The 10988-nt window shown below is 38.3% G+C and overlaps 2 protein-coding genes and 1 pseudogene across 2 annotated transcripts; 1 reads left to right on the top strand and 2 right to left on the bottom strand.

The window, feature by feature from the left end:
• Positions 1 to 865: 865 nt before the first annotated feature.
• Positions 866 to 3506, bottom strand: LOC116293954 (vitamin K epoxide reductase complex subunit 1-like protein 1). Its single transcript, XM_031701455.2, has 4 exons — positions 3397 to 3506; positions 3120 to 3301; positions 2309 to 2418; positions 866 to 1104 (listed from the first exon to the last, which is right to left on the bottom strand). Exons 2-4 carry the CDS (start codon positions 3278 to 3280, stop codon positions 890 to 892), a joined length of 486 nt encoding a protein of 161 aa, XP_031557315.1. The 5' UTR covers positions 3281 to 3301; positions 3397 to 3506; the 3' UTR covers positions 866 to 889.
• Positions 3507 to 3768: 262 nt separating this feature from the next.
• On the top strand, positions 3769 to 8082 carry LOC116293958 (NFATC2-interacting protein). Its single transcript, XM_031701458.2, has 6 exons — positions 3769 to 4174; positions 4718 to 4855; positions 5859 to 6063; positions 6795 to 6939; positions 7196 to 7302; positions 7625 to 8082. The coding sequence occupies exons 1-6, from the start codon at positions 3870 to 3872 to the stop codon at positions 7787 to 7789; spliced, it is 1065 nt and encodes a 354-aa protein (XP_031557318.1). The 5' UTR covers positions 3769 to 3869; the 3' UTR covers positions 7790 to 8082.
• LOC116293956 (bis(5'-adenosyl)-triphosphatase enpp4 pseudogene) lies at positions 7441 to 9902 on the bottom strand (annotated as a pseudogene).
• Positions 9903 to 10988: the final 1086 nt, after the last annotated feature.

Below are 10988 nucleotides of genomic sequence, written 5' to 3'. Positions count from 1 at the left end.
CCAGCATATAGAGCATATGCTTGAATAAGGTAGTTAATGATGAAAAGCCTACGAACAACAAACAAACACAAACAATTGAAAATAAAACTTTTAAACGTAGTGGATACGAATCCTTCACTAATGAATGCATCCTACGTTCAAGAATACACTTGCATTGAAAAGGAGCTTTTCACTCAGGGAACACTTATCATCATATTACTCTTTCTCATTGCTGCGTTGCCGTTCTTCATCAACACTTTACTACGCACCACCCTGTCTTATTGACTATCGCGATTCAAGTCTGCATCTTGTTGGAATCATTTGAAAAAATATATTATTCCTGAAGTTTTTATTGGATCCTTTAGTTTTGATATTCCGAGTTCCAAAGTACCGCAAGGCTGTGAGGATAGTTTGTGGTGGGAAGCGTAGATGTGTACAGGATGAATATAGTAATACTGCTCCAACTGCTAGCTAAGGGACGATTGCATGGCATTGTTTACCCTGCAATGCTTGAGCTCAAGGATCCCTGTTCTATCCTAGAGTCTCTATTTTCTACAAAGATACAAATCAAAAAGTCCTGGAAGAAGTTGTAGAAAGTAACATGAAATATGAACAGACGTTACGACATACGACAGATTCATGTAATGCCAGTAATGTTTCTACATTTCAAACCCCGTGTCATTTTCTTAAGAATGAGATATTTTTTCATTTGAGTTGGATTTATAACCAAGTTTCTCCTCATGCTCAACTGTTAAACAAAGGAATAATACTCAGGGGAATAACGTGGTCTGAAATAGAAAAAACATTAGACCCAAGCTAAATTGGTCTTTTAGAATCACGAAGTTGATATGCATGCGGTACAAATGAGTGTAACATATCATCAATGTAAATCTTACTGCATCTTTAATTTTCACTCCCTCTTTGACTTTTTCACTGAAGAAGCTTTTCGTAAAGAAATAAAATTTATAATAAACAGTAGACCATTAACAATGTACGTTGATATACACACCACACATACATCATGTAGAACGAAGTACAGTATGTACCCAAGATAGACTGATCCTATACAGGATGTTACAGAAAATAGAAATATTGTCATGGCTGCAAATTTACTTTTGAAAAGACCTGAAAAATAATACATGCACAGGAAAGTCAGAATTTCAATATTAGAACATGCTTATAAGAATTTAGTTATATTGCATAAAATATCTCAAAAAGGGAGACTATTGATATAACCCCACCTATCACCTGGCTATCTCCCCCTCCAACACACACAATCACATGCCCAACAACCATCCAATGCCCTTCATGATGGAAAGGCAAATAGGTAGGTAAGATGTATTCAGCAAAGCAGAGTAACCATTAAAGGAGATCAAAATTGTGCTCTTTACAACCTCTCCTTCTCTATCAGTGCACCACTTCACTGTGAAACTACTGTAACCTGGGCCACTAGACCATTTAGACAAGAGAACCAATGAAAATGTAGAATGAAAACAATGCAATCCAACTTTAGGTACCTGAGCCAATCAGAAACCTAGACTGCATGAGAATGGCAATTTGACCCTAATGTTGCCTGTAAACAATTGGATAGCCATCATCATTTTCTCCTGGGAATAATATGTACTTATTGACTGAGTGGGAGGGCCGTACGAGAAAATATTTGGCTCAAGGTGATGCTCGCTGCACTCGGTCTGTACAAGTGACCGAGAGTCAAGTATATTCTCGTATGGCCCAACCTAACTAATTGAATAAGCATTTTATCGTATGATCCTCACGAAAAGAAAAATAACAAAAGAAAAGAAAGAAAATACGGTTGCAGGTTTCAAGCAGGGCCGTACAGATTCATATGGCCCTGCTCGCTCAAAGCCATATGGCCCTGCTCATGCCATTTTCCCAAAGGTTTTTTTAAGAGCGTGCGCCCTGGCAGATACGGCTCATAAAAGATAAAAAGATATATTGAAAGGCTATTGTTTTCTGCTGCTTTCTGTTTGGCTCCACTAACCAATGTCAGAATGCATTGTTGTCATTCTATGATTGGATTGGTTCTTGCTGTCTAGGTCACCCTAATTTGACATTCATTAGATTCCAGGGCGGGGTAGGAAAATTGCCTGTGGCATCTGCCTCTATTCCAGGGGTTACAGGGGCCCAACTTTTTCCCTTTTCCCATACTACTCTCCTATATTTTCCAATCTTAGTTCTCCCTGTTTTCCATACTAGACTCGTATATTTTCCAATCTTAGCCCCTCCCCCCACACACACACACTTATTAGGGTGCTCTGCAGTCAATGGGTTAACATCAATACTAAGGTGCATATTTCATAATACCTACCTAAGATACAAACGAGAGAGTAGAATACAATTCCAAAGATACTGTTTGGTATATTCAGTGGTGAGTCTTTTCCGAGTACTGGTTCAACTAGTCCAAAACCTGTGCCATACCTAATATAACATAAGACAGTTGACCATGTTATTGCATGTAGTGATCAAGATTGGAAAAAGTGGCAGAATAGGAAACATAAGACTAAAATTGGACTAATTATTTTCAAAACCTGTTGCACAGTTTTTCCATATCCAGAACTCCTGACCAGTAAATAGCCTGTAAATATGTACTAGCATTTTATTCAGCCAAAAACGTATGTTCTATCTATCCATATTTTAAATATTATAATCTTAATATGGTTTTACATCAATAGCCCCCTTCACAGTTCCCTGTGCCAACTTGAAAGGTAACCGTGCCTTTGCATCGAAGAGAGACGAACGGTGAGCGTGCAATGATAGAGACATGTGAATAATTGTCCAAGGTGTTAAAAAAATGTCTCTATCATTGTGAGCTCAATGTTCGTCTTGCTTCGATGCAAAGGCACGGTTACCTTTCAAGATGGTGGAGGGAACTGTGAAGGGGTTTATTTATACATCAAGGGACAGTAAAAGTAATATGACCTTAGTATCTTCCAATAAAATGGAATATGAAATAAATTTTTGACTTTTTAAATTCTTATAATATATAGAAGCATGCCTGGTCAAACACCAAGAAAACGTTAAAAAGTACACTTATATTACCCTACATAATGGAAACTAAGTGGCTAATAATTATGAACTTTTATTAGTAACAAAATCTGTATGTACCATCTACCACTTACTTGGATGCAAAGACTTTTGAACAGCTCATGTGTTCACTGATATCACATAAAGCCTTGTAGTTATCGTCCTGGGTCTTAGATAACTCCACGTGTAGAGCATAGACGGATAAACCGATTCCTGTTAGGCACAGTATTACACGACAACACACCAACACATTCATACTTCTTCAAATGATCTGACACTAGGGGAAAAAATTCCTAATTTTAATTTTATGTAACCTATCAAATAAATCAACAAACAGAAATGGATGAAAGAATACGAAGCTTATTTTCTTACCTTATTTTAAAATCTTGTATTAATTCACGTGTTTATTCAGATTTTATTTTTTCTTATGTTTGATTTTTGTTTGTTCAGAAGTTCAGGTGTTGGTTTAGCTTGGCATAAATTAACCGAGAGAAACTGGTAAACCAGCCCCAAAGGAGTCCTGGGCCGGGATGGGACACAAAATGGCCGGAAAATGTAAAACATGTAAAATTAAAATTGTAGTCCTAAACGAAAACGTGTATTTCTTAAATTAAAATTCATCAGTAAAATCTTGTTTATTTTTTCAGTAATTCTTTGTTTTCGTTTAGCTTGTGATGGTTTACCTTTGTATAGTTTATCCGAGTGAAGGTTACGTACTAATCTTTTCCAATGGACTGCTGGGACACAAAATGGCGGCAATGGCGGAAGAGCAACTTTAGCTGTCAACGACAATTGTTGAAACAAAAACCGTGTCTGATGTGAAAAACAAAAGCGAAACGCTTGAAATGGCTTCAAAGGAAGCTAAAGCACTAACCACTGAAGCTAATCAGAAAGCTGACTTGAGCAAAAAGCGAAAGCGTTCTGCTCCTGACTTGGACTTGTTTTCGTATGACAACCAGATCAACTTGACTTTTTCTTATTCTACAAAGTCCGCTAGAATACCAATAACTATAGACAGCTCTGATGAAGATGATGATGATGATGATGATGTTGATGAAGATGGTCCTCAAGAGTTCAAGAGAACTATTGACGATGATGATGATATATTGGATGACAGCTTCAATGATGACAGCCAAGAAATACAAAACATGTGAGTCGATACAATGTTGATGAAATGTGATTATTCTGTTTTGACAAGCTCAATATTATTCTTTTTCATAGACGTTTTCATATAAATTGATATTAAGTGGTTCCCCAATTGAACATAATCGTAATGTAATAGTCCTATTAATACTTAATAAGCTTACTTATTGACATTAGGACAGTAAAAGTAAAGTTAACTTATGTCTTTTGCAAGGTTCGCCATTACCATTACATTCTATATTTACAAAACACACCACTCAACTCACATGCTGTTTTTATGAAGGGTAACTTATGCAGTTCAGGTAAGAATAAAACTTTGCACCATCACTCGATGGCAGCCATAACAGCTAGAGGCACGACAATAGTTATTTCTCCCAAGGAAACTGAATATTTCCTTGTCATGTAAACCAGACTGGATCTGATTCAGTTGTTCCTGCCTCCTGTAATGGCTGCCATTATAGCCTGTATACAAACTCAGTATAATTCCACTTGCAAAAACGTAAAAGTGGCTTCATGTTGTTGCTAATTTTGTATTCATTATTCTCAACAGTGACAGTGATGACGACAGTAGTGTAAATAAAAGTATAAATGTTAGCCACAAAAGATCTCCATCACCACCTCCTCCTCCTCCATCTCAAGCTGAGCTTCTCAGAGTTCAGAGACAATTAAAAGCAAAAAATACAACCAGGTAAAGATCCTTCAATCTAGTACTCATTTATTGTTGACGAACTTTCTACTACATAAAAGTACAAAACTTACTGAGACCCTCCAGTCCCACATACAGGGCTGTCAACCCCCGAGATATTCAAATCTGGAGAATTGATAGGGAAAGGGACATGACGTCACAGCGGAAAAAGTGCGCGAAAAGATGTCATTCTCTTTGTAACATTTGATGTGATTGGTTTATTTCTGACCAATCAGAATATTGCTTATATTACAATGGCCTGCTTGCAAGAACAGTTTACGAGGAATTTTTTGATTTTGTAAGCGATGTAAAATGACACAAACAACACAAAATAATTGGAATTTTATGGTTGTGAAAGTCGAGTCTCACAAGAAATGGTCAGCTTCAGCAATTATCCGGGAGATTTGAGACTCTAATCTGGAGACCGGGAGATACAGTCCAAAATCTGGAGACTCCGGGTTTATCTGGGAAAGTTGACATCCCTGCACATAGGAGATTCAGACATTCTATTACCCTAATATCTTTCCCTACCCTACCCTAATACCTCACCCTACCCTAATACCCTACCTTATACCCTGCCCTACCCTACCCTAATATCCTATCCTACCCTCTACCCTCCTCTCCTAATGCACATCCCTCCTTATCAGGGCATATATCATAATTCCATTTCAGACCAGTGAAAGTGAAATGGAAAATAAATAAATGAATGAATGAATATACTCCTAAAGACATCATAACGTATTACAGTACTGCATTTACCTTGGAATAGAGTGAAGTCATTAAACCGATGAAATAGACATTAGACTGATGCACTTTAGTAGACCCTAATTCCATTGTTTTCTTTTGTGTCTATTGATTATTACACATTGGCTATCATTTTTTATTTCACGGGTTAAATGCCTTCACTCTACTAACTAATACTTAGCAAATAATGATAAATTATGTTAGTAAAAATTAATATGAGAAAGAAAATTCAAGTAGGTATTTTAAATCCTTTCCATGTCAGGGAATTTGAACATGCATTTGACTCACTAAAAGAAGCGGTTGCTGCCGACTCCAGCTCTCCCGCCACACCACCAGTAAACCGTTCAACAGGAGTTATCATTTTGGATGATATTGATACTCCAGTTCTTAACAGAAACAGTGTTGATCGTAAAGTGGATGTCAAAGTGAGAACAAGCTCTGGGATTAAAAAATTTAACATGAAGGCAGTAAGTACCAAGGTTATTGGGAAGCACAGGTGGAGTATATCGTAAATCACAAACTACTTTAATTTAGTCTTAATATAAGGTTAGATATTTCTTTAAGTGATTCTAAACATGGGCGAGTTGGGAAACGCATGATCGATGATTTTATAAGTGGGTGAGTTGGAATGGGTGAGTTGGTCCGTGGGCAAGTTGACTGTAAACCCTCTCACAATTTGACCTGCGTTCGAGTCCCTCTAGGCTGGGGTGTCTTATGTTAGTAGAGTTGATTGCTGGTTCTCTTTTGTGCTTAGAGGGGTTTTCTCTGGTTTCTCCAGTTTTCCTCCCTCGGCAAAAGTCAACATTTAAATTCCAATTGGAATCCAGTGGAAGAAGAGCCAAGTTTATTTGATTGGTTTTTCACATGATCGCTATAAATATGCATGATTTTTCTAGAGAGAGGAAAATCAGAAATCCCATAGCAAAACCCTCAAAGTATAGGAGAGAACCAACAAACTGCTCTGTTCAACTGCGGTAAGGGGTATAATGTTCAATGGGCCATTAGCGGGAAGTTATTACTAATATTATTATTACATTAGAGCAAAGAAATATCATTCACCACCTAACTCGTCTCCTACGCAGCCACTATTAGTTTCGTCACACCACACTAACTCCCCTACTACACCTACCTCTTACAAGGAAAAGGAATGGAATAAACAAAAATCTAAAATCTAACAAAATTTTTCTTTGTTATCCAGGGAGACAAGTTTGAGTTTGTAATAAATGAGCTTGCCAAATCACAAAATGTTCCTGTAGAAAACATCTTGTTGTCACTTAAAGACGTCAACATAATGCCAGATGATACGCCATTAACAAAGGGTGTAACAGTAGCAGATATTGTAGGTAGGTATATCTGACCAAGCCTTTGCTTCATCATTAATGAAGGGTGCAACAGTAGTGAGTATTAATGGATGGTATGAACATGCACATGTAGGCCCAGTTACATACATGCTGTCCCTCCGTTAACGAAGAGTTTAACAGTAGCAGATATATAGGTAAATTCGTATACTCATTAAGCAGTCTTTCTTGGGTTGTTGTGCTGGCATTATTTTGACTCTATTTGCTAAGGACCTGGTATTTTTCCTCTTCATTTAAACAGAGTGTGTAATTATGGATTCATGTGCTGCTGTGGAAGAGGAGGATTACATAGAAATCAAAGTGCAGGGCAACACTGTGACATCAAGAAAAACCTTCCAAGTTTCTAAGGTGGGGATTGTTTTGAAGTTGAGCACCTTCACTAGTTACATGTATAGATCTTTCAAAGTGCTGAAGATGTTGCGTTTGATTTTTCCTACCCCATCACAAAACTTTCCCTAAATTTTCTGAATAGAAAATCTCTTACAGTTGTTGTTTGTTCAGTCTCAGCCAGTTTTGAGGCTGTTTAATGGTGTTTTCAAAATCTAAATGTACTCTACTCTTCTGTGTGAGGTTAATAAGGGTTTAAGTGCAAAACTCCTACTTAGCAGAAAACATAGCAAAACCAAACGTCCCACTTATAAAACAACTATTGCTTTCCTTATTTCTTCAGAGCCAACCTCTAGAAAAGCTTTTCAAGGAATATTCTGAGTTTCACCAGCTACCAAGATCAAAACTTAAGTTTCTTTTTGATGGCGACTCTCTGACAGGCAGTGAAACGCCTGTAGATCTCGATATGGAAGATGAAAATGTTATTGATGTGACAGAAATTTCTTGAGGTCCGTAATGTGCAGCTAATTTGAAAAAGGTAGAATAATATTATATAGGATTGCATATACCTCTTAGTAATAGCTATAGCTTTTTTGTAAATATTTAACCATGTGTATATTCAGCATTCTCTATGCTCTTGTTTTGCTCTTTTAGATCATTGTATAGTTCTCACTAGCAGCAAAATAAACATGGCCACGCCATGAGACAGATAATGTAAGCTATAATGATAGCATTCCAGTTGACACCTTAGATACATAACTTGTGTTAACATTTTTTCCATTAAATTATCCATATCTGTCATCAGTAGTTGTCTGTCTGTCTGTTGATTGAAAAGCAAGGGTGGTCTAGTGGTAGTACACTTGCCTCTCACATCTAGGGTCTCGGGTTTGACTGGCTCAATACGACATGTGAGTACAATTTGTTGGGGTTTTTCTCCACTTTTCCTCTTTGCAAAATTTGACATCCTATACAAGTGGCGTGTTACTCATTTACGCAGGCTTAGCCTCATTTCTGTGTTAAATATTCACAGATAGAAACTTTGATGGTGAGATTCAAACTGAAGCCTTGTTCTCACTAGTGGCACAAGCAGACGCAACTCTATGTTTCTACTATGAAAAGAAATGATGCAAGCGCAAGAGAACGGAAGATTTTGTTTTTCTTGCGTTGGCTTGCATTTTTTACTTAATGCTTGCGTCACAAAAGAGAACCAGGTTAAATCGAGGGCAATATAATCACCTATCAAAGTCAGATCTTAGCATGTGATTAGTTGGTACTAAGGTACCGTTATTTGGTCTTGGTGTCACACGTAATAACCTGCAAAGCAGTGGGTACAAATGAACATTATCAAACCCCTTGGCTTTGTATCCCACACGGAAAGCTGGACCACGCGCTACGAAGAAACCTCTCTGTGACTTGTATTCGTTACTAAATCCATGAGTACCCTTAATCCATTTCTTGGGGTTCTTTGGCGGCTTTCCTACGGTTATTGCCCAGCCATTATCGGCCATAACGAATATCTCGGGTACTCTTCGATTGTTTGCGAAATGGTATTGTTTTGGTATATCTGCTTTCCAGTAGACTTTCACGTGTGGGATCTGTTTGAATTGGTTATATGTATCTTCTGCGTGGTCTTTGTTGTGGGGTGATATCATAAGATTAGTAGATCTGTCCCATATGTCATAACTTGATGGATCGACGTAAGTGTCCACAAAGATTTGTCTCGATGAAGAAATCTCTTCCATCCCATGGTCTGACGTGACGATGACGTTGGTGCTGTCGAGCAGTCCCTCAGCGCGCAGGCGCAACAGCACCTCTCCTACAACACTATCCATCTTGCGAATCATGCGTTTTACTTCTTCCGACTTCGGGCCGTACAGATGTCCCACCTCGTCTGGTTCTTCAAAGTACATCGCGATGAAGTTCGGAGGGCTTTCACTTTTCAACCACTTCATCAACAAATCAATCCTTCCCTCGTAACTCATGACTTTACCAGACTTATTTCTCAGATCAATGTTAAATGACGGTGACTCAAGATTAAGGTCTGGCGTCTTTCCTTCGAAAGGAACATTATACCCAGGCCAGTGAATCACAGCACTTCGTCCCCCTTGTTCTTGATTGGTTATCCAGAGGGGTACCGCCCCAAACGCACCCCACCACTTGGGATCAGAATTATATATGTCAAATCTACCTTTTAACTCAGGGTCGCGCATATAATTGGCCATTATACCATGAGTTTCTGGGTAAAGTCCCGTTACCATGGTGAAGTGGTTCGGATACGTGGTGGTAGGAAAAGAACTACGGAGGTATTCGGCTTGTACGCCTGTTCTCGCGATGTAATCAAGGTTAGGAGTAGAAGTCTTGTTCATGTAGTCCCATCCAAACCCGTCCAAAGATATCAACAAAACTCGTCGGTTTTCGCCGGGGTTTCTTCGCACGCCATCTTGTTTCGTATGTATCAGTGCACCGCACGTATACTCTACTTGCTGGAGCACGAATAACAGAGATAACAGGACTGTTTTATCAGTTAACATTGCTACTATCGATCTTCATCGATATTTCTTGAAATTTTCTCAAAACGACTACATAATCGTCCTGTACGTGTTGGGACAGGTACGTCCGACAAAAACAATAAACAAAAGGACATCAAACCGGCAGGTCTTGACTAATTAGCTAACAGGTGCCACAGGGAACCCATTAACGAGAGTAAATAAATGTTACCACAGGGAGCCCACGCATGTAATCTGGTCAAATATAACTGTAAGCGACAAAAGCCAAAACATCAGATTACAGATACTTCAAATTTCGAGTCTAATTGCCTCATTTCACAATGGAAGAAGGCAATTAGACTATTCGAAATTTGACGAGGAATGTGTTGCTGGTATGCAAGCCCATCCTCGAGAAGCCTGCGGTAGAATTCTGTCGCTCGTTTCTCGCTACCAGAAAAGAGCGAGAGAATTTTACCCCTGGGTTACCGAGGATGATGCAAGACATGCTCACCACCTATATCTCTTTTTGTTAAAGTTTCGAGTTTCCAAAAAAGTATTCTTTCCTTCTGTTACAGAAAAAAACCTGGAAGAATTTCCCAGTAGGCCCTTTGCAGTTAACGGTCACGTGTCCGGTACTGGAGGGCAAAATTTATGTTTTTATATTAAATTGGTGATTCTTTTTAGGTACTTGTAAGGAACTGAATGAAAAGATGTGTTTCCAGTGTGTTACGAAATGCAGTTTTATTACGATCTCTCAAAACAGGTTGTAGAAAGTTTGTTTGCTCACTAGTAAATTTCCCCCATGGGAATCAAAATGTGTATTCATTTGCTCTCAGCGAATTAATGAACACGTGATTGCTTAGCTGCAAAGAGCCTATTCGTGACTTCCGTCTCCAAACCTGTTATCCTCATGCTGCTGACCATGGTTATACAGTTTTGTTCCCAATGCGTATGAGTGAATGAGTGCAAATCAATCACATCACCATTTTTTCTGTTCTACTTTTAATCTCCTTAAAATATCAATTCAACCATTGAAGGACTGTGTGGGGGATTCATACTCTGCTCTATCAAATTGTACTCTTAAAGAGCTACGATCATTGGATCATTAATGTAAGGTTTATATGAATCGAGATGAGCGTGATGATGTGTGACAAAATATATTTCATAGTGGGCTTTATCAAAATGGCGAATGGAAAACATTAATCTATAGACCAAATTCAA

This window comes from Actinia tenebrosa, unplaced genomic scaffold (assembly GCF_029948245.1).
Source record: "Actinia tenebrosa isolate PJP-AT-01 unplaced genomic scaffold, QUT_ActTen_1.0 PGA_scaffold1__47_contigs__length_23844297, whole genome shotgun sequence".
Classification (NCBI taxonomy): domain Eukaryota; kingdom Metazoa; phylum Cnidaria; class Anthozoa; order Actiniaria; family Actiniidae; genus Actinia; species Actinia tenebrosa.
This window is presented reverse-complemented; position numbering and strand designations above follow the sequence as displayed.

What these genes read in the sequence shown, in the direction of transcription:
- LOC116293958 (XM_031701458.2), top strand. Translation starts at nt 3,870, where the DNA reads ATGGCTTCAAAGGAAGCTAAAGCACTAACCACTGAAGCTAATCAGAAA. An exon ending in AAAGCAAAAAATACAACCAG is followed by an intron (nt 4,856 to 5,858) that starts GTAAAGATCCTT and finishes TTTCCATGTCAG; the next exon opens with GGAATTTGAACATGCATTTG. An exon ending in AAAAATTTAACATGAAGGCA is followed by an intron (nt 6,064 to 6,794) that starts GTAAGTACCAAG and finishes TTTGTTATCCAG; the next exon opens with GGAGACAAGTTTGAGTTTGT.
- LOC116293954 (XM_031701455.2), bottom strand. Translation starts at nt 3,280, where the DNA reads ATGAATGTGTTGGTGTGTTGTCGTGTAATACTGTGCCTAACAGGAATC. An exon ending in TCAAAAGTCTTTGCATCCAA is followed by an intron (nt 2,419 to 3,119) that starts GTAAGTGGTAGA and finishes ATGTTATATTAG; the next exon opens with GTATGGCACAGGTTTTGGAC. An exon ending in CTCTCTCGTTTGTATCTTAG is followed by an intron (nt 1,105 to 2,308) that starts GTAGGTATTATG and finishes ATTATTTTTCAG; the next exon opens with GTCTTTTCAAAAGTAAATTT.